The sequence below is a fragment of the Hyperoodon ampullatus genome (genome assembly GCF_949752795.1).
Source record: "Hyperoodon ampullatus genome assembly, chromosome: 20".
Classification (NCBI taxonomy): Eukaryota; Metazoa; Chordata; class Mammalia; order Artiodactyla; family Ziphiidae; genus Hyperoodon; species Hyperoodon ampullatus.
In genome coordinates this window covers 13,791,162-13,818,996 of record NC_136933.1, presented here as the reverse complement: position 1 = coordinate 13,818,996, position 27,835 = coordinate 13,791,162, and the positions used below count along the sequence as shown (strand labels likewise).

Sequence of the window (27,835 nt, the reverse complement as noted above, 5' to 3'; positions counted from 1 at the left end):
TAAAACCAGATGGTGGCCACGCACCGACCCCCGGCACAAATTCGCTTACCCCAGCGAAGTGGAACCTTAAACCAGAGCCCGCCCCGCCCCCGGCCCCACTCCGCCCCGCCCCGCCCCCGCGAGCAGCCCCAGGCTCCGCCCCTTCCCGATCCTGCCAGGCTCTGCAATCGTTCGTAGAGATCGTCGCTTTGCCCAGGCGGTTGTGTAGATCCAACTGGAAGTCAGGCCCAAACCATGGCGGAAAAGACTCAAAAAAGGTGGGTCGCTGTCTGAGAAAAGCCTGTTCTGTCCTCTCCGCAGGGGTGGAACCTGTTCCTGGTCCCCTGTGGTGGGGACTTAGATGGTGTCTTATCCCGGGCGCCCGGCTTAGACGGTTCCTAAAGCCCAGACCTGGGCGTCCGCGGAGGGAGGGGACGACGGAGTAGCGGTAGAGCGGCCCGGGAAGGTATACGGAATGGGGCAGGGAAGCTTCTGGTTCTCGGTCCCTCCGCGACCTCTCCGGCTCTCCTCCGCCACGCGCCTGCGCGGAAGCGGTCTCGGGCGGGGCTGCGAGGGGAGGAGGGTGTTGTCCCCCGACCCGGACACGGAGGAACCGTCCCCTTCCCTTTCGCTGCCTTCGGGGTGGCTATAGCTGACCTGTGTCCCCGACACACACGGGAGTGCCGGCCGCTCCCCAATCCCTTCCTGCCTGTCGTGGGCCCTGTGTGTTTGTGTAGACGGGCTCCGGGGGGGCCGCGCCTGGACCAGAACTAGCTGCTTTGTAGACGCGTGGGGACAGGCCCTAGGGCTGCTTCTCCAGTGGTCTTACTGGCTGGGCACTCTGGGTGGAAAGGAGCGGCTGGGATGGGGACACGCTTAAGTTAAACCGTTTCCCACAGCAGCAGTGTTGAGCACTGTCTGGTGACTCTCGGAAAAAGAAAACCGACAAACCTTGTTTTGGGTGCCATAAATTAACATTTAGGTTTTTCTTCTCTTTAGGCAGGTAATTGTAATCTTTTTCATAAGATAATGAGGAAAGATCTGCTAGGAATATTATGCACAGTGTATAGTAGTGTGCAGTGGAGATGAAGGTGGTGTTGATTGTTGTTTTAATAGGTAGGTCTTTGGCTAATCCTTCTCCCAGCTGCCTGTTTCCCCGTCCGCCCCATCACTCCCAGGTACAGTGAGGTCTACGTGGAGATGTTCGGACCACGTTTTAATTGATCTAGTGGTGAGTTTAATTATTCCTGCCTCACAAAGTGTGCTGATTGTAACACACACTGCCTGGAGCCTCTTCCTTCTGCATAAAACTGAAGACAGGGCATTTTTGTCACAAAGTGTGCTGATTGTAACACACACTGCCTGGAACCTCTTCCTTCTGCATAAAACTGAAGACGGGGCTTTTTTTTTTTTTCGGTAGGCGGGCCTCACACTGCCGTGGCCTCTCCCGTTGCGGGGCACAGGCTCCGGACGCGCAGGCTCAGCGGCCATGGCCCACTGGCCCAGCCTCTCGGCGGCATGTGGGATCTTCCTGGACCGGGGCACGAACCCGTGTCCCCTGCATCGGCAGGCGGACCCCTAACCACTGCGCCACCAGGGAAGCCCTAGACGGCATTTTTGAGTCTCACCTGTTCTCGCTTGCCCAGGATAAGTTAAACGTTAGATAATACTTTTTTCATAAAAAAATAATAGCGAGAGGGAGGCTGAAGGAATGGAAAACTGGGATGGGAAATCATGTCTAAAATGAGATGTTTTATAGAGGTTAATTTATTTGTCCAGGGCTTAATAAAATTGCTTTTTTAAACACACAAACTAACTTGAAAAAACATTTACAAATGTTGATACATTCAAGGGCAGCATCATTCAGCTGTCACAGAAAGAATATCCAAAATGACAGGATGTTTCCAGGAAACTTTCAGCTAACAGAAAAGAGATGACTGGTGTTAGGATAATGATGTCCCGGAAAAGAACTTTGCTTCAAAACATTTAAAGTCTCTGGGCTTCAGTTTCCTCATCTAGAAAATGAGAGGTTTGGACCATTTTCTGTTTTCTATTTCATGTCACTGAAGTTTTTTCTTTCTTCTATTCAGTAGAAAGGTTTTATATTTTCTGTGATTTCAGCAGACAAGTGACATGTAGTAACCCAGATGGATCAGTTTAAAATTTTATTAACTTGTTCCTTGTAGAAGGTCAGTGCCTGTTAAAATGATTGGAGCAGACATAGCTGTGTCTAATCTCAACAACATTTCTTGAAGATAGACCCAGGGATTATTAGTTTTTGGTTTGATATTCGTCACTTTTCATTTATATTAGGGAATATTTGGGAGGATTCTGGAATATGAATGATGGAGAAACATATTAAAGAGTTTGTACCCTTCTGACTCTTCAGAGCTGTATTTCTGGTCTAGAACTCTCTCATGGCTCCAGATCTGGATATACTGGGTCTTTCTCCATGGATACCTCAAGCTGAGTTCATCTAAAATTTAACCAAATAACTTCATTTTTCATTTTCTTTCTTTTCTATGTACTGATGTTTTTCATATCAGTACAGATATGTACTGAAATGTCAGTACATGATATGTCAAATGCCTCGTAAAATTTTTTTCCAAATGCTCATCACATAATCTTTCTGGTTTTTTCTTTTTTCCTAGAAATCTTCCCTTCGAAGTCCTCTGTCAACTTTGCTCTCTAAGACTGATGCACAGCTGTTATCCTGATGTTTCCCTCTGTCCTTGCACACTGGAGCCTCTGTTTCTAGAATCTGTCTTGTCTGTTGGTTTACTTTTATTTAGCTAAGTACATCCTTCATTAGCTTCCTAATAAAGAGTGCACAGGAGATTTTTTTTTTAGTCCTTGCAAGTCTAAAAATGTCTTTATTTTCCTTCCGTAGTTGTTTGCTAGTTTGGCTGGATAAACAGCTCTAGGTTAAAAGTAGTTTTCACTCAGACTTCTGTAGGGATTGTTTGCTGGTGTTGTAGTATCCAAAGAAATCTGATGCCATTCTGATTATTTCTTCCCCTCCGTGTGTGACTGTTCCACCCCCCACCCCTGGAAACTTTTGAGGATCTTCTCTATAGTGTTCAAAAATGTTATGATAATGGTACTTGCCATGGGTGTTATGCATTCAGTGAGTCCTTCCGGAGTGGAAATTGATAGCCTTTGTCCCGGGGAATTTTCTTATGTTATTCTTTCATAGTTTATTCTCCACCAATATCTCTATTTTCTCCTTTCAAGATTACTTTTATTGGGATTACTTTTATGCTTCATGTACTGGTCCGTCTTGCCTTTTCTCTTTTTTCTTTACATTTTGTTCTGCTTTCTGGGAGAGCTCTTTTTTAACCTCCATCCTTCTAGTGAATTTTAAATATTAGTCATGTTTTTTATTTCTAGCACCTCATTCTTAGACTCTGTTCCTTTTTCATAGGCTTCTGTCTTGATTTATGCAGTAGTGTCTCATTTCTCTCAGTTATAAGGGTTGTGTGTCTTTAATGTTTTCTTCTACTATCTGAATTAACTGTGTTTCCTCAAACTATTTTTTTCCCTGTTGGTTTTGGTTTTTTCCTTCTTAGTTGGAGGCTTTCTGGATGTATCTGATAATGGCCTTCCGTCCATTCTGTCCATTGTTAAGCATGAGAACAGCACAGCTGGGAGCTCCAGGTATATGCATTAGGCTTGTCTGCTGATGTGTTTCAGGGTAGAGCAAGTCAGGCAGCAAGCTGAGTTTTTCATTGAAGAACTCAGGATGTCTGGTAGTTTCTGTAGAAAAGAATCATCTTCTTATCTCCTTGCTGCCTGAAATTCTGTGTGAGACCAGGAAGGCACATGGGGACGGGGTGCTGGTGGTCTCACTGTTGCTCTCCCCGTCATTGTCACCTGGCTTTGGCTTGATATCTTTTTTTTTTTTTTTTTTTTTTTTTCTTTTTTGCGGTATGCGGGCCTCTCACGTTGCAGAGCACAGGCTCATTGCGCAGGCTCAGCGGCCATGGCTCACGGGCCCAGCTGCTCTGTGGCATGTGGGATCTTCCCGGACCGGGGCACGAACCCGTGTCCCCTCATCGGCAGGCGGACTCTCAACCACTGCGCCACCAGGGAAGCCCTTGGCTTGATATCTTAAGCGCAGCGCCTCATGGAGGGGCCAATCATCATCCGGCTGTGCCCCTGAGGATGGGGATCGGGGGCAGACATCTGACTGCTTGGTTGCCTCGCGTTTTCTCCCCTTCCCTAGTGCCTGGTGCCTCCAAGCTAAGCCCCTCCGTGACTCTCTTCCTGCTGCTTACAGGCTTCTGAAAGTCTCGACACCTTTCATCTGCTGTTACCTCCTCTCCCTTGCTCTTTGGGAATAGTACTTCTTTTATTCCTTTACTGTTGTTTTAGTGGTATTTTGAAAGGAGAGATAAGTTGTCCATGTAGACCAGGGGTGGGCTAACTTCTGTAAAAAGCTAGTATTACCTTGTTTTTATTGTTAAGGAGTACATAGTGTTCCAGTAAGCTGGTGGCAGTATTTTATTTCATTACCTCTCCCTTTTTATGGCTATCAAGGTTATTTATTTATTTTTTTAAATAAATTTATTTATTTATTTATTTTTGGCTGTGTTGGGTCTTCGTTTCTGTGCGAGGGCTTTCTCTAGTTGTGGCAAGCGGGGGCCACTCTTCATCGCGGTACGCGGGCCTCTCACTGTTGCGGCCTCTCTTGTTGCGGAGCACAGGCTCCAGACGCGCAGGCTCAGTAGTTGTGGCTCACGGGCCTAGTTGCTCCGCGGCATGTGGGATCTTCCCAGACCAGGGCTCGAACCCGTGTCCCCTGCATTAGCAGGCAGATTCTCAACCACTGCGCCACCAGGGAAGCCCTATCAAGGTTATTAACAATGTTTCACTGTTCTGAATAATATTGTAATGACCAATTTGTGCATATATTTTCCTCCTATTGAATTCTTGATGATAGAACTCCAGAAATAGATTTCCTAGATCACACATTATGAATATTTTTATGATTCCTGATGCATATTGGTACAGTAATTTGAAAGAGGTGTCCTGATAGTGCCACCAGAAATGTCCTAGTGTCTCAGTTAAATTACAGCTGCATCACTATTGGATAGCTGTCATTAAAGGAAAAACAAAACACCTCATCACCCTGAACAAACTAATATGAGATAAGAAATGGACCAGAATATAACCATATTGAATATTCCAAGTATTCACATTTATCTCATAACACAGCCTTTCATCTTCCCTCCATTGACTTGTGTCATGTTTCTGCTAGTACGATATCAAGCATCCTGGGTGTAATATGACACAGAACAGTTATGAACAGTTGTCTAGAAATATTCTAACCCATGCCATTGTGAATATGGTATAATCAGGTTATATTTGTGATAGCAGTTTACTTATTTGGAGACTGAAAGTAATGAGAAGTAATGCTAATGAAAAATAATAATTTTTTCCTTGGTTAAAGAGGATTGTTGCTGAAGCAGTGGGGGAAATGATTTGAAGAACAGAAAAACTGGTCTTAAAGGGAAACTAAGGAGTCTAACGTTCATTAAATGATACTTACAAGTTACATGAAAGTATTTTTAGATAAAATAAAGGGGCAGACACTTTTAGGGATTCTGATTTGAGGGGGACTTTTTCAGGAAAGTGGATAAAGTTTCACCCTGATTATGGAAACATATCCAGGACTTCTTTAGTACCTGGCCTTAAGAAAATTTGATCAGTTATTGATTGATTGATTGGATAGGTAATGCATTTGTGTGATTCAAAATGCAAACAATTTAAAAAATGATATATAATGAAAAAAATCTTCCATCTACCCTTGTGTCCCTGCTATCTAGCTCCTCTCTCTGAAGGCAGTGAGTATTGATTGTTTCTTACCTGTTCTTCCAGAGATAGTTTGGAAATATTCAAGAAAATACAAATATTAAGCAGTTACACACTAGTACTACTGTACACGTTGCACCAGTTGTAAATGATGCTCAAAAGTCATTTCAGGGGCTTCCCTGGTGGCGCAGTGGTAGAGAGTCCGCCTGCCGATGCAGGGGACACGGGTTCGTACCCCGGTCTGGGAGGATCCCACATGCCGCGGAGCGGCTGGGCCCCGTGAGCCATGGCCGCTGAGCCTGCGCGTCCAGAGCCTGTGCTCCGCAAGGGGAGAGGCCACAACAGTGAGAGGCCCGCATACTGCCAAAAAAAAAAAAAAAAGTCATTTCAGAAAAGCTGAATGTGCTAAACACTTAAGTATTTTATTAGAATGGTAAGGTTTTCTTGTTTAAGTTCATGTTACATATAATGAAAATTTTCAGTCATCGAGGACAAATTTTAAAAACATATGACTGTTTCACAGTAAAACATTTGAAAAAATAAAACTTTGCAATAATATTTTTTAAAATCAAAGAAGTATCCAAAAAAGACATGAAAAACAAATAGAAAGTACCATTAAATTTGTTTATAGTATCTACTGTATGTTAAAAATAAGCAAGTAGGTTCTTCCCTGGTGGTGCAGTGGTTAAGAACCCGCCTGCCAATGCAAGGGACACAGGTTCGAGCCCTGGTCCGGGAAGATCCCACATGCCACAGAGCAACTAAGCCCACAAGCCACAACTACTGAGCCCGAGTGCCACAACTACTGAAGCCCGCGCACCTAGAGAGAGCCCGTGCTCCGCAACAAGAGAATCCACTGCTATGAGAAGCCCACACACCGCAGGGAAGAGTAGCCCCTGCTCACAGCAACTAGAGAAAGCCCGCGCTTAGCAACGAAGACCCAACGCAGCCAAAGATAGATAAATAAATTAATTAATTAAAGATAAATCAATAAATAAGCAAGTATTTTCATACATGAATATAGAATGATATTTTTTTTTTTTTTTTTTTTTTTTTTTTTTTTTTTTTTCCGGTACGCGGGCCTCTCACCGCTGCGGCCTCCCCCGTCGCGGAGCACAGGCTCCGGACACGCAGGCCCAGCGGCCATGGCCCACGGGCCCAGCCGCTCCGCGGCATATGGGATCCCCCCAGATCGGGGCACGAACCCGTATCCCCTGCATCGGCAGGCGGACTCCCAACCACTGCGCCACCAGGGAGGCCCTATAGAATGATATTGATATGAGTGAATCATTGCACTCTAGATTTCTAGTCCTTGCTGGTGGTGATACAAATATTTATTTAAATATAAATATGATATTTACTGAAATGAGAAAACAACTTTTTGGAAAATTTATAAATCAAGTCTGTAACATGCAAGTCAAGAAAACTTCAACTGTTATATACCAGGTTTTAGTAATTTACTTGAAATGTGAAGTTCATGTCTTAGAAGAAACTTTGATAGGTTTTGTTTATCTTGTGGAGCTAGAACATGGCAAGGATGTCTGGTTTCATCACTCTTCTACTTAATATCATACTGGAAGTCTTAGCCAGGACAATAAGGGAAGGAAAATAAATAATATGAATACAAATTGGAAAAGAAGAAATAAAACTGTCCCTATCCACAGATAACAAAATTGTTTACATGAAACTGGTTTGCATGGAAAATCCCAGAGAATCTATAAAAAACTACTTGAACTAAGTGGGTTTAGCAAGGTTGCAAGATACAAGGTCAATATACAAAATTATTATATTCCTATAAACTTGCAATGAACAACTAGAAATCAAAATTTTGAAAAATCCACACAGATATAAAATAGAAATATCTAAAATGGTATTGTTATTTCATAGAAACTGAGAGCAGATTTAACACCATGAATAATATCATTACTACTAAGAAAAATTATTAATGACTACGAGTTACTTAATGATTATCAGTTTAATGGGGAAGTCATTTGGTACAGTTCTTCGTGTCAGCTCATGGCTCAGCTAGGGCAGCATTTAGCTAGATTCAGCTGTGTCCAACAAAAGATCACAACAGAATATCAAAAACATTAATAAATTATTTGGAAATTATTAATTTTTTGAATAATTTGCACTACAATTTATATCACTTGATCAGCAGCTTTATCATATACATAGAGAATAAATAGGAATATTTATAAATTTTAAATTTCTACATTGATTTCTATATTAATATTACATTGCTGCATTGTTAACTATCTTGAATGAACATTCTTTTTCCTCTTCTTAACCAAAATACTGGCATGTTACTGTCCATCTTCTGGCTTTGATTTTGTTGACTTAACAATGTAGCTTGGAGATCATTCCAACTCTTTACGTACAGGATTATTCATTCTTTATTATGCTGTATATTAGTTCATAGTATACCATAGTTTATTAACAGTTCCCTACTAATGAACATCTAGATTGTTTTGAGCTTTTTGCTATTTAAAAACAATGTTGGTGTTAAAAGAGTCCAAAGCCTCTTTTCCTCTCAAGCATTTTAAGAATGCATGATAAATAATTTTAGCTCAGTGGATGGTGTGCCACCTGAGAAGTTTATAATATATTAAATCTTACAGTTTACTTTTCATTTTTCCCTCAATTTGCTTTAACCTTTTTCTCATTGCAGTGTCAAGATAGCTTCTATAACAGTATTTTTAAACTTTACACATGATGAATGTTACCTTTTTTTCCTACAGTGTGAAGATTGCACCTGGAGCAGTTGTGTGTGTAGAGAGTGAAATCAAGGGTGATGTAACTATAGGTAAGAAAATAGCCTATTAGTGTTGCTTCTCAAGAATTGTTGTGATTTATTTCAGTGCTTTACAATTCATTAGGTTTTATTTTCTGTGTTTGACTGATGTCCTAATGTTATTGAGAAACAGTGTATTTCTCTAAGTGTTTAATATTTCTAAAAGGATTTAGTGTGATGGAGTCTGTATTTAAACTCATGTCTGATAAACTAACAAGGCAATATAATAAAGTCATTTATTTATCTGAGAGACAGCTATGTGTACCTACTATGTGCCAGGCACTGTGCTAGCACTAGGGACCCAGCAGTGAACACAGCAAAGGTAGTGCCTTCACAGAGCTTACATTCTATTAAGAGTATAAACCACGGAGTCTGACAGACTTGGGGTAGCATCCTCGCTCCTAACCTGCTGAGTTACCTTTGGCGTGTCACTTAACCTGTCTCTTTTTCCCCATCCGTGTAATTGTGTGTATCAGAATTAGGTTCAACTGCTTGTAGTGGTGGCTTACACACTCAGAGGTTTACTCCCTTATGTAAAAAGCCCAGGGGTAGGCAATTCCGGGCCTGTCAGTTGATTGTCTGGGAACTCCAGCCTTGCAGGCCAGGATGTGTTGGCTAAAGCACAAAGAGTGATCTTGGATAAGAAAAGGGAGGAGTGGAGACAAAGGGTGTACCTCCCAGTGTATCAGCTCCCCTTAAATAGTCTTCCTGAAAGTTCCACACAGCCTTTTGCCTTGGTCTCGGTCTCATGGACACACTTAGCTACAGAGAAGGCTGGGAGATGTCGTCTGAACTGGACACGTTGCTGCCCCCTTATTGGGTTCTGTTACAAGGCAAAAGGAAAGAATGGATATTCGGTGCTAGTTAGCAGCTTTTGTCACAGGCAAAATAGGAGTGCCTCCCTCAGAGGTTTTTCTTTTTTTTACCTCATAGGTTTTTGAAGGATTAAAAATAAAAGAATATTTGTGAAAGTCATTGCCCAATACCTAACAGACAGTAAGCACTCAATAAACGTTGGCTAATCACACTGTAAAGCCAGTGTAGCCTTGCTAGAGGTGAAGTCCAACATTTAAATCAAATGAACAATTTAACATGAGGCAACTTGCTTATATGAACATGATTAAATTCCCCCAGATGCACATTGTAGCACATTCTAGTTCTTTTACATGTGTTTTCACTGGACATGGTGCCCTGGTAGCTTTATTAACGTGAGCCCATCCTGACTAGCCACTGTGTGTTGCTGAAGTAGAGCTTTCAGGGAATTAAGTACACTTTCAGAGAGAAGATATGCCTTGTTCCCTTATACTAACAGTATCTGTAAAAGAAAAAAAATTTTTTAATTTTAGTAAGTCTAAGCCTCCAGCCACTTCAGGCATCATGTCTTATAAAACCAGTTAAGATTGTGCCTGTATTGGGGACTTCCCTGGTGGCCCAGTGGTTAAGACTCTGCGCTCCCAATGCAGGGGGCCTGGGTTTGATCCCTGGTCAGGGAATTAGATCCCACATGCATGCCACAACTAAGAGTTCGCATGCCACAACTAAGGAGCCGGCAAGCCGCAACTAAGGAGCCTGTGAACCACAACTAAGGAGCCCGCCTGCCACAACTAAGACCCGGCGTAACCAAATAAATAAACAAAATAAATACAGCATTAAATTACTAAAAAGATCATGCCAGTATTATGGAACATCATTAGGAATTTGCCAGGTTGGATTTATTTAATTATAATATTTTAAATTGACAGAATTTCAAAGTTTAGATGGTGGCTCTTTCTTTCCAGTGCTGTATTAACTCTTTGTTAACTCTTAAACCACTTGCAAACTTTTTATGAGGAGAAATTATGATGGTCACATGTTTATCAGAATGTTCCTCTGCATTTTGCCTTTTTTTTTTTGGCCTCACGTGGGCTCTTAGTTCCCCTACCAGGGATTGAACCCGAGCCCCCTGCACTGGGAGCATGGAGTCTTAACCACTGGACCGCCAGGGAAGTCCCTCCTCTGCATTTTTATTCTAGTATTTTTATGGTTTTCTTCATGATTCGTGGAATAACATCTAATCGTAGCCCACAAGGTATTCTGTACTTAGAAGGAAAATAAGACTAAAATAATTACTTTCCCTCTCATTTCTACTTCTTCCTCACTTTAAACAATAAGTGTTCAGTATCTACTGTATAGTAGATATATAGATGGTATGAATGTCCCTATAGGCATAAATGTACACACAGGTATACATATATGTTTGTGTGTGTGTGTTTCAGATTTGAAATAACAGGTCCTGTCCTTGCAAAGCATCCCTAGAATAGCAGTAAAGGCTTTATCCTGTGAAAAGGAGAGCTGGACCACTACATAGGACTGGGGCCTGGGGGTTTCAGGAATCAGCACTCGCTTTTCTGTTCTCCCTCTGTCTTTTGTTCCTTTGTGCTTCTCCCCTTTGTTTATCCCGTTTATCTTCCTGCCTTCTGTAAATGTTGAAATTATGTAAAGAAATACAGTATTTAAATCTACTTTCCATGTAAGCTGATTACCATCTGATCGTGCACAATTTTGATAGTTAAAATATAAAATGATTGTTCAACACAGATTTTCAGTGACGGATTGTAGCATAAGAAATGGCAATTTTTTTAAAACTAGTGATTTGAAGTTTATCATAGAATGGACCTAAGTTAATATTTGTTGGGTTTATTTTTGACCCAGCTTTTTAGAACAAGAAAATTTGCTCATGTTACAGAAACATCTCAGTTTTTTAAATTAAGGAAAGGGGCTTCCCTGGCGGTCCAGTGGTTGGGAGTTTGCCTTCCAGGGCTGGGGACACGGGTTCGATCCCTGGTCAGGGAACTAGGATCCCACAGGCCTCGGGGCAATTAGGCCCACGCGCCGCAACTCTTGAGCCCATGCCCAAACTAGAGAGAAGCCCATGTGCTGCAGCTAAGACCTGATGCAGCCCCAAAATATAAATAAATAAATATTTTAAAAGAAAATCAAGGAGAAGATTCAGAAGTGATATAGTTACCCGTTGTTCTATGTTACACAAATCTTTTTTTTTTTTTTAACTTATTTATTTATTTAGGTCTTCGTTGCTGTGCATGGGCTTTCTTTAGTTGCAGCGGGTGGGGGGGGTACTCTTCACTGCGGTGTGCGGGCTTCTCGTTGCAGTGGCTTCTCTTGTGGAGCACCGGCTTTAGGAGCGCAGGTTCAGTAGTTGTGGCTCACAGGCACTAGAGTGCAGGCTCAGTAGCTGTGGCACACGGGCTTAGCTGCTCCCCGGCATGTGGGGTCCTCCTGGACCAGGGCTCGAACCCATGTCCCCTGCATTGGCAAGCGGATTCCCAACCACTGAGCCACCAGGGAAGCCCCACACAATTCTTACCTCATTTTCATTGTGCCTGTTTCTTATCTCTAATTTTATATATAAATATCGAAATTTTCCAGTATTGGTATTTAGTCATTTCTATCATGTTATATTTGGTATAAAATTATCTCTTATCTTTTGATACTATTAATTCATTTTTCTGATGTAATACATCAGATTAAAAAAGCTCCTGGGAGATATAAAGTTAAATCAAAGCTGAGAGTAGAGATAAGTTATCTGGTTAAATCTCACTCTCCCTACCATGTTGTGTTTTTTTATTTTTAGTGTTGTGGGGTTTTTTGGGGGGTGGTGGTGGAATTGTCTTCTTAGGGAAACCTTTATTTTCTTATTTATTTTTAATAATTTTTATTGGAGTATAGTTGATTTACAGTGTCGTGTTAGTTTCTGCTGTAGAGCAACGTGAATCAGTTTTACATGTACACCTATCCACTCTTCTTTCGGCTCTTTTCCCATACAGGCCATTACAGAGTACTGAGTAGAGCTCCCTGTGCTATGCAGTAGGTCCTTACTAGTTGTCTATTGTATACATATAGTCGTGTGTGTGTATGTCAGTTCTGATCTCCCAGCTTATCCCTCCCCCTCCCTTTTCCCCCTGGTAAGTGTAAGTCTGTTTTCTACATCTGTGAGTCTATTTCTGTTTTGTAAGTAAGTTCATTTGTACCATTCGTTTAGATTCCACATATAAGCAATATATGATATTTGTCTTTGTCTGAATTACTTCACTCAGTATGATAATCTCTAGGTCCTTCCATGTTGCTGCAAATGGCATTATCTCATTCTTTCTTATGGCTGAGTAATACTCCATTGTGTAGATATACCACATCTTCTTTATCCATTCCTCTGTCAATGGACTATTTTTCAACTTACGGCTGTTTTTGTTTTTGCTTAATTTATCAGGATAACTAATGTAAGTCTTCTGTTACAGCATAAGATTTGAGCACTTAATAAGCTCTGTTTTCTGGCTTAAGTGGCAATAAATTTAAGTGTAGTTTAATTAATAGATTTTTCAGGATGTTTTACATAACTTTTCATTCCCTCATCAGTTTTACTCTTACCAAATTATTCCATTCTGAAATATTTGAGGAGGAAAGTAATTTTTTCCTTTGCTATGTTTCAGTTAGTAGAACTTTAAACCTGATCTTCTGTTTTCCTAGAAAATCAGGTATTTGGTTTATCAAAGTTAACTAGTCCGAAGATTTGAAGTACTGTCCTTAACCAGAAACCCTGTGGCTGTGGCTCTGCAGGAACCTGACCCTTTCATTAGAGGCAGCTAGGAAACAGACCTTGGGAAAAATAACAGCACTCTCGTTAATTATAATTTGGCTAAATAAGGTTTCATAGTATGAAGCCTGTTTTTAATTAGTTTGCCTTGATTCATGGGCCATGCATTATTTCCTGAAAATTTTGTTTTGAAAGCTGAAAAACATTTCAGAAAGGTAGCTCTGAGCACAGTCCTGTAGTCCTGTTCCAGGGTGAAGGCAGACTCCTGGGGTTAGGACAGGGCTTGGTGGGACATCGTAATGTGAAGGCAGAACTGAGGACAGTGGCAAAGCTTTGTGATGGAAGCACTTTGTCCCACTTATTCTGCCGTTCTTTCCAATAGAGTTTTTAATACAGGCTTCCCCTTTATTGTGGAAATCTTTTTTTTTAATTGAGGTAACATTGGTTTATAACATTATGTAAGTTTCATATATGCATTATATGGAAATCTTTTTCAATAAAGCAGAACAGTGGCTTTGACTTGAGAAATTCATCGAATATAAAGCAGTTCTTAAAGGTACTTCAGCTTACAGGTCAAAGGAATTGTTTTCATTTTCAAAAGAGACCTTGTGGCTTTTGGAGCTATTTATTGACATATGAAAATGTCCACAAAGATTGCTTTCTGTGGCAAAGATAGACAGGAAAAATGCCCTTTACTAAATGAGGGGAATGGAAATTTGATGCAAGGAATGTCTTTCTGGCTGGGTTGCGTCAAGCCCGGCCAACCATTTAGAAAAATAATTCATCAGCCAGTGAGGCAGCTCCGACTCTAGACACACTTATCCAAACAAGGAGATAAGCCAAATAGGGTTTCAGCACATTTGGTAAGAAAATATACAAACTGCCCCGCCAGAAAGAGCGCCAAGAAAGTTCACAGCAGCCTTGTAAAAAAAAAACTTTCCATGGTGACAGATTTTTATTGTTAAAGCATTTTAACCTCAAGACCCTTCAGCTTGGTTTGAATTCAGACCCATTCTAGGTAAAAATGCCTCTTGCGTGCAGAGAAGTATGGAGCAGACTGTGCTCACATTCCAGTGTCTTGGACTAGTGCTCAGGTTGCCAGGCTGTCTGGTGCCGACCTCCAGCGCTGTGCAGAGACAAAGCCTCACTCACCTAAGTCAGAAAGTTCCTTTAAGGAGTTCACCAAACTTAAGTCTTAGCAGTCACATGTCCTGCAGCTCATATACACATACCACCCTCTCTAGTCTCTGCCCAAAAAAGACCTACAAGAGGTTAAGGGAAGCTATTCAGTTTATTGTCACCCATGACCTTGTTAACATCACAACTTGCAGTACATAGTTTCACCTTTCAAGTCATTTCAGCCCTGAACTCCAAGACTTGTAGTTTGGCAGTGTGGCCACCAGGTGGAGGTGTTGTCCTAAACACAGGTCTCGCAGCAGCTGCTCACAGGTCTCATATATGCTTTATATCCCAGGGCAAGGCCATCAGATTTATAACCAGTTTTCCAGTTACTTACTAACAAACTTATTAATAATGATAAAAACAATAACAATAATAAACACCTGGCTAAAATAGCCCCGCATTATTTTTAAATATTGTGTAAGAAGATATGGGATTTGGGATTCTTTAATTTTTAAAAATTTGTGCTCATCTCTTTGGGTTTCTTTTGTATACTTAACATGTATTATATTATTTTTGAAAGGGAAAGATGAAAATACCAATTGTTTTCAAAGCTGTACTTTAGAGGAACTTTTAAAGAATAACAGGTCCCAGTAGTACTTTTGTCGTATTAGCCCTTTCTCACGTAGCTTCTTGCAAGGCTGCTTGTTGTTAAAAGCTGCAGCCTGAGTACCAGCAGAATATCTAGTGCCTCTGGCTACTTATCTAGCTGTGGCAAAGGATCTACTTTCTGTCACAGCCATGATGATCTCTTCCTCCTGTCAGATTTTTAATGCTAGCAATGGAAAATTATTAATTTTATTAATTATTAATCTTTTTCACTATCTTACAGTATGGTGAAGAATTTTCCTCCCTGGTTAAAAAGAGGTTTTACCCCAGTACCTGAGTATCAGGGAAGTAAAGTACTCCCTTTTCTTCTGTTTCTCAGACCAGAAGGAGTTATTTTGTTTACTGTGATAAAGTTCTTAGCTCTTAGTGTCAGGTAGTGATGAACTTCCCATTTTGAAGAACTATGATCTCCTTTTCAAACATTATTTTATATAATCCACACTTCAGCCCAGTGAGGTAGGTTATCATACTCATCTTTTTATAGATGAGAAAACTGAGGCATTTGAGAGATTAAGCACATAGCCTTTAAGTGATAAAGGCCAGAGCCTGGACTTTCTAGACAAGGGGCGGGGTGCTAGCTGGGGCTTTAATTATAAATAACCTAAAATAGAAAGATCGAGTCCCTTTATCATGGAATATTTTGACATAAAATGTAAATCTTGTATTGTGCAAACTACAGATTTAAATTGGTTCACATGGCTGGAAGACCTGTAAGAAATTTCTCATTTCAGAGGAATCCAGTGTTTGTTTCAGCAATGTTTTAGCACCTCTCCCCAAAAGTATTAACTTCTAAATGCCCCTTATTAAGGGATTGGTTAAATAAATTATGATATATTCATATGATGTGAAATAATATTCAGCCATTAAAAAGAATAGCCAGGGCTTTCCTGGTGGTGCAGTGGTTGAGAGTCCGCCTGCCGATGCAGGGGACATGGGTTCGTGCCCCGGTCCGGGAGGATCCCACATGCCACGGAGCGGTTGGGCCCGTGAGCCGTGGCCGCTGAGCCTGCGCGTCCGGAGCCTGTGCTCAGCCATGGGAGAGGCCACGTCAGTGAGAGGCCCGCGTACCGGAAAAAAAAAAAAAAAAATAGCCAGCTGAATGTACTTATATGGAAAAATCACCATGACTTACTAGGTGAAAAAGCAAATTGCAGAATAAGTACTATTCCTTGTTTTTTTGAAAAAGTATGTACTTGTAATTTGTATTTTTTCTCCTTTATTTTTTAACTTTATAATGAAATATATTTTATATACAGTGATATTTACAGATTTTAAGTATATAGTAGTACTTAAGTCTGGAATAATATACTCCAAATTTTTAAGAATAGTTACCTCTAGGGAATGGGATTAGCAAGAGAGAGGATCTTTCACTTTTGGCTTTGATTGAGGTTTTTCTAATGAGTATGTATTCCTTTTATAAGTGTGTGTGTGTGTGTGTGTGTGTGTGTGTGTGTGTGTGTGTTTAGCAAAGGAATAAGGCATACGTGGTCGCAGTCATGGTCGCCTTGAGAAGCTTCCCGGGGATCTCAGTGATCCCGTCTTCTATTCTGAAATCTCCTATCCTGAACAGGAGAATTCGCCAGGGAAATTGTACTTTAGCAGCTGAGAATTTGGGGAGCCAGAGGTGACAGAAATAACAAAGCCACTCTCTGTGCATCCTTTGACTTGGGCCCCGCCTCTTTATCAATCCCGAGCTCTTCATTGTTAGGGGAAAAAATATGCTGCGCCGAGATTCCTTCCAATTCTCTGGGCACCTGGAATGCCTCTTTATTTTAATACATTTTTGAGCAAGCATGTTAAATATTCCCAATTTTTAAGATAAACAAGCTCAAAAGGGCAAATATAGCACACATTCCTTTTTGTTTCCCTGTAACATACAGCCCTGCCTGTCACAAGCAGATAATGATTCCTGAATAAATTAACACGTTAGGAATATACTTTATTAACACAATAGCACACTGAATGTCCTGGCCGGGTGCCGTCTGTCTGACTCCCCGCCTACTCCCTGTCAGCACGTCTGCCCACCTTCTCTTACTTTCAGAGTCAGTTACTTCCTGTCCGCTTGTTTACAGATAAAAATGGCCTTGGTATGGGTGCGTGGGCGGGTGTTGGAGGGAGCGGCTGCCTCGATTCTGTTTTCTCATTAGCGGTTTCATTATCACCCAAATGCCAGGCCTATGGGGAGGGGATGTTACCGGGTTTAGGCAGTGCAGTGCCTCCTCCACCGCGACCGCCAATGGGCTTGATGATAGCCCTTCCTGCCCCTAGACCTGAGGTTGGAGTCACTGCCTCAGGTCTCCCTTTATCAGAGTCGTAGGACTCCAGTAACCATGCTTGGCTCCTTCCTCTGCCTGCCGTTACCCCTTTCACCTGGTTAAAGTCACATCCTAGGCCAGTAGGGATGGTGACAGAGTAACAAAGCTAAGGTTAGTCTCCATATTTTCTAACTCTCATCTCGCCCATATTTCCTCTTAATCCCTTAATAAAAGGACTAATTTTGGGCTCCCCTGGTGGCGCAGTGGTTAAGAATCCACCTGCCAATGAAGGGGACACGGGTTCGAGCCCTGGTCTGGGAAGATCCCATACGCCGCTGAGCAACTAAGGCCGTGTGCCACAACTACTGAGCCTGAGCTCTAGAGCCCGTGAGCCACAACTACTGAGCCCGTGTGCCACAACTACTGAAGCTGTGTGCCTGGAGCCCGTGCTGCACAACAAGAGAAGCCACCGCAATGAGAAGCCCACGCACCGCAACAAAGAGTAGCCCCCGCTCACCGCAACTAGAGAAAGCCCACGCGCAGCAACGAAGACCTAACACAGCCAAAAATAAATTAATTAATTAAAATAAATTAATTAATTAGCTAATTAAAAGGACTAATTCTGTAATGCACTAGCATAAGAAAGCACCAACATTGTAAGCAAAGAGAGCCTTACCTGTATGAGGGAAAGGAGGAAGGGAATTAATTTTTATTGCTGGCTACGTGTCAGAATACTATGTCTACAAACATTACTTCATCTAATTCTTAAAACAGCCCTGCAGGACTGGTATTATCACCGCCCCCATTTCACCGCTGAGATAACAGAGGCTTCAGAACAGAGGGTGAGCCACGGCTGTCCGGCTTCAAAGCGTGTGCTGTCTCCACTCACCTCGGCTTCAGATTTGGCACGAACGGCAGTGATAACGTTTGTAATGTGCCTAGTGTGGTGCCTGGCACCTGCTTTAGGAAACGTTCCTCCCAATAGCCTCCTTGGAAGCGCAGCCTTCAAAAGTAATTTCTTTTCACCGTACTTTTAACAGGACCCAGGACGGTGATCCACCCTAAAGCACGAATCATTGCAGAAGCCGGGCCCATAGTGATCGGCGAAGGTAACCTAATAGAAGAACAGGCGCTCATCATAAATGCGTGAGTCAGACTCTTAACAGATGCTCTGAATCAGGTGCCACAGAGAGTGTTTCCATTCATTTCAGCCCCATCTCTAGGGACCTTTTACAACTGACATCTGGAAAGCCCACTATTTGAGAACTAGGGAAACACTAAGCATCTTTTTCTTTTTTTATGTTTGTCTGTTTATTAATTAATTAATTTATTTATTTATTTATTTTTAACATCTTTATTGGAGTATAATTGCTTTACAATGATGTGTTAGTTTCTGCTTTATAACAAGGGGAATCAGCTATACAAATACATATATCCCCATATCTCCTCCCTCTTGCGTCTCCCTCCCTCCCACCCTCCCTATCCCACCCCTGTAGGTGGTCACAAAGCACCGAGCTGATCTCCCTGTGCTATGTGGCTGCTTCCCACTAGCTATCTATTTTATGTTTGGTAGTGTATATGTGTCCATGCCACTCTCTCACTTTGTCCCAGCTTACCCTTCCCCCTCCCCATATCCTCAAGTCCATTCTCTACGTCTGCGTCTTTATTCCTGTCCTGCCCCTAGGTTCTTCAGAACCTTTTTTGGTTTTTTTTTTTTTGGATTCCATATATATGTGTTAGCATACGGTATTTGTTTTTCTCTTTCTGACTTACTTCACTCTGTATGACAGACTATATCCATCCACCTCACTACAAATAACTCAATTTTATTTATTTTTATGGCTGAGTAATATTCCATGGTATATATGTGCCACACCTTCTTTTCCATTCATCTTAAGCATCTTTTTCAACACAAGTAATTAGTAAATGAGGAAACCAAAGACCAGAGGGGTAAAGAGACTTGTCTAAGGTGAGATAGTTCGTAGGTGGATGACTAGAATCTCCGAGTCTCGTTCTGATAATCTTCCCCTTACGTATGACAGCCTCTTCTGTTCCTTAAGCAAACATTTCCTGAGGACACCCCCAATGGCCCAGTGCTGTGCTCACTGCCTCAAATTGTCTTTTAGTTGGATGTCTTGGTTCTGGCTGCAATGTTACCCAGATGTGTGAACTTAAATCTGATATATATTTTCATATGCTTTGAGGGATAACACTCAGAATTATATTTGAAAAATTGGGGGTCCTAGAGGCAATTTTTAAACTTTATAAAATATTAGAACATGTACATAATCTTAGTGAACTAGACTATAATACCTATGAAATTTTTATAAGCATTTGTAAAGCTTTCTAGGTAAAATTTTGGCAGGAAATTCAAGCTTATACCTAATTTATAGCAACAGTGTATGGAATTTTTAATAAAGACCTTGGGAAAATACTTAACTGTGATAAAGAGATTGATTTCTCTTAATGCTTACTTAGGATTTGGGAGTTTCTTACTATATTAAGCAGTTTCTTTTTAAAATATATTTTGGCACCTTTAGTGTAAGTCAACTAACAGTTATATTCTGCAGTAACTCAGCTGTCACAGATAAAGCACTGTTTTTAAATGGCTTTTTCCTCTTAGACCACAAACATCTTATGTTCTAAATGTTTCAGCTATCCACCTAACAGCGTAAAATGATTATTTTATGTGAATATCTGTTTACATTTCACAATCTTGCATGATTATTAAGAAAGGAAATTTTTCAAGTTAGGCATGATTTTGATTCCATTTCAACAAGCCGAAAGTCATAGCCAGCATCTTTTCTACCTTGTCCTGGGAAAGGCACACCGGGCTTTAAGTTTAAAAAATAAACAAAGAAAGGCTGACCTTCTGTACACACCTATGAGTTCTTTACATTTCAGTAGTTCTTTTTCAACTCAGAATAAAGTCTTCTGTGGCATAGAGGATAAGTAATTCACTTGGATTAAGAAATTACTTACATCGTTACATATATTAAGCTTGATGGAGGTAAAATTGAGAGAATGAACCCAAATTCTAAAACAGCAGAATTGCTTACTGCATTGTTGACTTGTTGATAATTTGTCTCTTCTTCTTATAGTCACCCTGAGAATATCACTCCTGATACTGAAGATCCAGAGCCCAAACCTGTGATCATTGGCACCAATAATGTGTTTGAAGTTGGCTGTTGTATCCTTTGCCGTAATTTAAGATAAATCATTTCCAGCTGTCTTTTGGTACCTAAATCTCCTCTGTAGAAATTGTTGTAATTTATCTATGAAATACTTACATTATATGTATATAATTATTTTTTTAACACATAATATAATTGTGTATAATATATGTTATATATTATGTAATTTATATTATGTGTATATATAAACATATATAAACTACGTTTTTAGGACTAGGCCTTCCAGCTCTTTGAAAAGACTTGTTTACACTATATCAAAAAAAATTATCCCCTCTGTTCCATTGAATAACCCGAGTAAAAGAAATATGCTGTTTTCAGGTGTGCATGCATGCACACACAAACTCACACTCACCTTTAGGAACCATCTTGCTCCTGTTGCTACATCTTGTTGGCAGGTACAGTGACTGAGTGGCAGTAGCCATGAAATAGAGTAACCTTGGCTTCAGTCCTGGTTTAAGAACCACACTCTGTCCATTTGATTCCTATATAGTTTTAGGTGGACAGTATGTTGTTGTCTGATACAAGGAAATGGTGGATGGGGATGAAAATATTTCATTCTTTGCATTTTTCCCCCCAAGTGTCACCAGTGCCTTTGCTGATTTCATACTCTAAAAAGATAGTAAAATCTTTTCAAGATGTCAGCGAAACCTTATTTTATAATAGAAACTACTTGAAGGAGAAAATCTAAAGGCTTAACAATAGCAAAATATTTAAATAAATTAAGCTGCAAGCATAAAATGGACCACTAGAACCATTAAGCAGTCATTTACAATTATGTTTTTAAAGATTTTTGATGGTATGGGATAAGGCTTGCAAATGGAAGTGAACCAAATAAAGCGAGCTACAGACGTTTATACGGTTTGATTTTGTACAGTTTGATTTCCAGTTATATAAAGGGAATTATACATATTTACATAAAGATATATCAAGCCATTAACAGTGCTACCCTTAAGTGATTGGGTGTTAGTTTTCATTTTCTTAAAACAATTGTGAAAATATGTTACTCATAAAATCGGGGTATAAGGTGCTCATTTCTTTAAAAATATAGAAGACATTTATTTATACTTGAGATATTTCTATACAAAGATTGAAACTTTACTTGCAGACTGCCCTGGGCAAGGAGTTCTGGTCAGGCCAGCCCGCGTGGCCCCTCCCATGCCTCTGTCTCTGCCCCAGTACAGGATAAGGACACAGTGAATTAGTAGGGAAGAAAGATGAACATATTCACAATGTCCACTTAACTCTGGCTTACAGATTCCCAAGCCATGAAAATAGGAGATAATAATGTTATTGAATCAAAAGGTAAGTTATGTTTGGAACTTTATTGTGAAACTGATTACCTCCTTTCTCTTTGTGGTGTTCCAGAAAACAACCTAAGTACAGACCACGGCAAAGTGGTGTGCTTGGAAGGAAGGCGTGGTTGGAAGTGGGCTAACACAGCTGTGAGACGAATTCTTTGCCTTTAAGGAACCTAATCTAGTAATGTGTTTCATACATTAAATTGAAATTCTAGCTGTGTACATTTAAATCAGGATTGAGTTAAACCATAAACTTCAGGTGAAAGATTTGAAAAAGATTTCTCCTAAAAACTAGTGTCTGACTTCCCTGGTGGCTCAATGGTTAAGAATCCGCCTGCCAGCACAGGGGACACGGGTTCGAGCCCTGGTCTGGGAAGATCCCACATGCTGCTGAGCAGCTAAGCCCATGCACCACAACTACTGGCCCTGTGCTCTAGAGCCTGTGAGCCACAACTACTGAGCCCACATGGCACAACTACTAAAGCACGCGTGCCTAGAGCCCATGCTCCATAACAAGAGAAGCCACCGCAATGAGAAGCCCATGCACCACAGCAAAGAGTAGCCCCTGCGCGCCACAACTAGAGAAAGCCGGCGCGCAGCAACGAAAACCGAACGCAGCCAAAAATAAATAAATGATTTTTAAAAACCAAAAGAAACTTCCTTCCTTCCTTTAAAAAAAAAAAAAAAAAAACTAGAGTCAGTGGTAATTTAGTTGATTAACGTTATTGTAGAATTAAAGAAAAAAATTAGTTTCTCTAGCAGTTTGCTTTCTTGAATTTCAGGACTGCTTTCCCCTAGCCCATCAGAAACAAATGTAAGCTACTTTATCATAGGCGGGGCTAGACGGGGGCCATGTAAGTCACCATCACTGCTGGGAAGCAGCTCCAAGAGCTTGTCCAGAAAGAACCAGAGTGATAAGACTTTTTTAGAATAGTGCCTTTCCTTTCGTGGTCTTGATTGGCATGAAAGAAAATGTTTTCTTTTTAAAAAAAAAAAAAAAAGGCTTTTTGTTAATCTGCTTAATGGTTTTTATTTAATTTGGATTACCAGTTACGATGATGATGATTCCCACTGTCATTTTCTATTTATTGTATACTTACTATGTGTCAAACCTGTGCTTGACACTTTACATTTACTATCTCGTTTATTCCTTACAGCAAACTATGAAGTGGGATGGTCTCCATTTTATAGATGAACTTGCTCAGAGAATTTACAGTGACTTGCCCAAGATTGCACAGATAGCAGCGGAGCTCTGTTTTGTTTTGTTTGTTTTTTTGGGGGGGGTTGGTACACGGGCCTCTCACTGTTGTGGCCTCTCCCGTTGCGGAGCACAGGCTCCGGACGCGCAGGCTCGGTGGCCATGGCTCACGGGCCTAGCCACTCCGCAGCATGTGGGATCCTCCCGGACCGGGGCACAAACCCGTGTCCCCTGCATCAGCAGGCAGACTCTCAACCACTGCGCCACCAGGGAAGCCCCAGAGCTGTGTTTTGAATGCACTTGATACTAGTCTGGTGCCTGCCTCTGTGCTGTACAAACTCTGGACTAAAGTGATTTCTTAATATTTTTTTAAGGGCAGTTTGTATTTTTAGACTTGCATCATCTTAGGAAAAAAAATAGTATTCTAGTCATTGAATGTCTCACATGGTAGTTCTCTCTGTGTCTTTCCTGCAGCGTATGTAGGCAGAAACGTAATACTGACAAGTGGTTGCATCATCGGGGCCTGCTGCAACCTGAACACGTTTGAAGTCATCCCTGAGAACACAGTGATTTACGGCGCAGACTGCCTTCGTCGGGTGCAGACTGAGCGACCACAGGTACTAGAACGTCTCTTTTAAAAAGAGTCTTTTCTAGGGCTGCTAATTTTCCCAAAATACCACATAATTGTTTTAATGGGGCAGCAAGTCAGCTGTTTAAAAAGCAAATAATTAAAATAAAACATGAGAGAAGCATTCCTAAAACTATAATTTCTTTGTAATTATTGAGTCCTTAATATCAGAAATATGTCCAAAGATGACAATGACACATTGATTATGGGAAAAGAAAATCCAGGGATGTTATTCCTAGTCTTATGTATTTTCACTGGAGGTACATCACCAAGCCTTACAAACTATATGGATTTGCTCCTAAAAATACCAACCTTTGAGGGTAAGGAATGAACCTACCAAATTTATACTGAATAGCCAACTTGGGTTCATCTATTAGTTTACTAACATAGATGTCTTGAAAATAAACACAGCTTGTGAATATGCAGGTATATTTAGATATTTTCCTGTCTTATGAGAAATTGTCCCCTCCTAATAACCAAGAATAATGGGAAGTACGTATTTGGAGTTTCACATTAGATAGGAGATAAGTAAGATAGGGCATTTGGGACTTCCTTTGGACAGAAGACATTCTGATTGAAGTTTGGAGCCTCACTGTTTGACACACTCAGTATATTACCCACCCTCCTTCCCTTTCCCCAAAGAAAGTATTTTTCAAGACATTTAGCACTTTTGGTTCTTAGCCATATTTTATCAGAAATTAAAATTCCAGTTCTTTCTGGGTTATTGTAATTTGTCATGTTTGGCTTTTATTATTATTACTATTATTATAAGCAAGCATTACCTCTATAGACCAAAAAGGAAATAAGAACAAATCCAGTATTTTTTCACTATCTTTCTGCATAACAGCAAAACAATTGAAGAGGGAGAAATGAAGCTGGAGTTGGGTTAAGGGAGATTAGAATTAAGTGAGCAAGAATATCTGAAGTTTAATACATAATGGTATGTATGCAACACTGTTTTTCATTATCTTGCTGATCCTAAGGATCATGGAGAGGTCCTTATTACAGAGGATTCACTCAGACCTTTGGAAACAAAGTTCTTAGGGCAAGGGCCTAAAAGTCCGTAATTTTCACAAGTACTCCAAGTGAGATTTACAGTGAGGGAAGTTTGAGCAAAGCTGGTATATGAAGAGTGAAGATCAGGTGAGTATCACAGCTGTGTGCTCTGTAGGTCGTGTAGAAAGCAGTGTACTCGGGGTATTTTACTTGTGTTGTCTACTATAATTGGAACTTTTTCAATTCTTAGAGGCCAAGGTGAAACCTACAAAAGCAAGGTTGAAAACTGATTAACATATATTTTTATATGTAAAATTTTTTGGCTTTTCCTTATTACCAAACTTCATGTATGTTCACTGTAAATTGAAAAAACAGAAGCAAAAATAAGTCAGTGAGTGGGATCCACTGCAGGGGCACAGGTTCGATCCCTGGATCCTTGGTCAGGGAACTAAGATCCTGCATGCTGCACGGCAGGGCCAAAAAAAAAAAAGTCAGTGAAAATCACCTGTAATCCCATGACATAGCGATAATCATCTCTACCTGATGCTCTTTGCTTTCTGCTGGTCAGTTCTTAATTTTCTTATCTTTTTAGCCCCAGACACTACAGCTGGATTTCCTGATGAAAATCTTGCCAAACTACCATCACCTAAAGAAGACTATGAAAGGAAGCTCAACTCCAGTTAAGAACTAAGAACAATATGTGACATCAAGATAACATTTGTCTTTGACCACTGTCTTTTGAAAGAGCCACAGTGTTTATGCACTCTTAGTCCGCAGAATATGTGTTGACTTTATCTTGTAAAATTGAGTTAGAGAGGAAAGAAATGGGTTTTCATTGTAACTGTCCTCTATAATTTATATAAAATGTATTATTTCCTGATGTCCTTGTCCCATTTCTGATAATTTACAAATTTCTTATTTTGTGTTGTTTTGTTATGTAAAATGTTGGCCATGAATTTTAGTTATATAAAAGACTACCCATGATAAGAAAGAACATATTGTTATGTATTTATATTCTAACATTTACTAAACTAAATAAAAATGTTGATGACAGGACTTTCAGTGAATATACTTTAATCAATTTTTCTACTTGCATCAACTCTCCCAAAATAGCTCTTTTAATTTTTATTGTGTACTAGGTATATATTAAAGCTAATGTGGATTTGTAGCTGTTTAAAATTTCAGGTGAAATTTCAGCAGCTGTTGAATTAATTTAGACTTCATTTTGTTTCCAAGAAAAAGATTTTTTTTTTTTCAGTAAAACAAAAGTAATCAGGGAAAGATGTATTCAGTAGAATACAAAATCAAAAAGAATGGTGTCTGATGAAAATGACAAGTAAAATGACCATTGAGTGGTATTCTTAGGTTTCTGAAAACAATGAAACTAGAAGAGATTTTGATATATTTGTAAATGTATGAAATTATTTTGGCATATTACTAATCACTAATTATCGACCTTGTCATAATTCTATTTACCTAATTACATAATGGGCAAAGTATTGAGGATTTTATTGTAATTCCAAGTTTTTTTAATAATTCAAGTGCATACATTTAATGGGACATACTTTTTAACCTTTGAATCAGTAGATGTTGATTAATACTAAGACATTAAATGCTAAAATATTTTCTCTTGAAACTTTTTCATTGAAGTATAGTTGATTTACAATGTTATGTTAGTTTCAGGTATACAGCAAAGTGATTCAGTTATATGTATATATGTATTCTTTTTCAGATTCTTTTCCATTATAAATTATTACAAGATTAATTTTTAATTGTGGATAGTAAAAACCTATTTTTGAATTTCTGAAACTGACTGGTACAAATTAGCCTTTGTTCCAGTTGTGAACGACTTGATTTTGGTAAGAATATTCATGACTCAAGTTAGAAAACTGTACTACTACATATAGTGGTTTGAAAAAGGAGAACATCACATAAATGTCCTGTTTTTGATAACTGCTCTTTATTCATTTTTCAACCCCTGGCGATCAACTTAGGATTTTGTTGATCATGAAAATTTCTAGATAAAAGATCAGAAATTACAAAACTGCCCTTGAAATGCTGTACCAGTTCTGAAATATTATCTCTGGACAGGCTCTGATATGCTAATAAATGCCCTGTGCTCCAAACTATACAGGTAGTATGTGAAGACAGCAGTGAGATCCCTCCTGAGGACTTGGTAATAAGATATCCCCAGAGAGTCAAACTAGTTTAATCATCATGTGAGAAGAGCCTCAACGTTTCCCAGGTACACTGTGGCTTTTAATCACTATTAACTCATTTGAGGAAAGAAAATGTCAATTTACCAAGAGTTTAGAGAAACAAAAAGTGACAGTGTGCATACAGTGTTAACCCACAGAGGGGAGGTGCTGAATCCAAGAGATGTGAGCCATTCAGTGACCAGAGGTGTTCTCTACTTCCCGTAGTATCAGTTTATGAAGACTTGCTGTGGCTTGGGAAGAACATACCTCAGGACTTGCCACTTTGTCCTCTAACTGCAAGCTTAACTGAGCCACCTTCTGATTGCCAATACGGACTCTAAGCTATCATTCAGGAAAAGGGGGAGCTCTGTATGAGAGCATCCGAATTCCATTCTGCACATAGTAAACTTAGAGAAGCTTTCTGATTTATACATCAGTATCGTGTGAATTTAGTTTGTGTAGTTCTGCCTCCATGTCCGTCAGTTTAGTCTGTGAGTTTTGAATATTCTAATAAAATAGTTTATGACCCTTCAGGACAGAGAATCAAAGCCCAGACAGTTTATTGCAGTCTTTACTCTTTGGGGCTTCTCCATAGCCAGGCCCCAGCCTTCTCCTGGTGACAGTCTCTGTCTCACTAAGACCGCATTCAATACTCAAACTTCAGCACAGATATTCTAGGCAGTTATGCTAAGTGGTAGGACAAACCCTGACATGCTGGTGACATAAAAAGTAGCAACTAAGCAGGGAGAAGAATGAAACCATTTTATCATCACAGTTTGGTGATAGTTCTTGGGTCAAGATGATGGGTTTTCACCAGGTGAAGTGTCAGGTCTAGAAAGGGTACTTTTTACCCTGCTGTCTTCTTCATCCATTAACACACACTGTAGTGGTTTATCTATGCAGTGTAGAAAATTACCGTAAAATATAGCAGCTTAGAACAACAGATGTGTATTATCTTGCGTGGTTTCTTCGGGTCAAATCTAGGAGCGGCTCAGCTGGTGGTCCTGGCTCAGTGCCCATCAGGTTTCACTCAAGCCAGACTGCAGTCATCTGAAGGCTCACCTGGGTCTGGAATGTCCGCTTCCAAGGTGGCTGCCTCACATGG

The 27,835-nt window shown here is 40.2% G+C and overlaps 1 protein-coding gene across 1 annotated transcript; it reads left to right on the top strand.

The window, feature by feature from the left end:
• Positions 1 to 234: 234 nt before the first annotated feature.
• Positions 235 to 25,588, top strand: DCTN6 (dynactin subunit 6; the record flags this gene model as incomplete). The annotated part of the gene is made up of 7 exons (XM_079726584.1): positions 235 to 257; positions 8,535 to 8,599; positions 18,259 to 18,364; positions 20,320 to 20,408; positions 21,667 to 21,714; positions 23,383 to 23,525; positions 25,125 to 25,588. 7 exons carry the CDS (start codon positions 235 to 237, stop codon positions 25,221 to 25,223), a joined length of 573 nt encoding a protein of 190 aa, XP_079582710.1. The 3' UTR covers positions 25,224 to 25,588.
• Between the last annotated feature and the right edge of the window lie 2,247 nt (positions 25,589 to 27,835).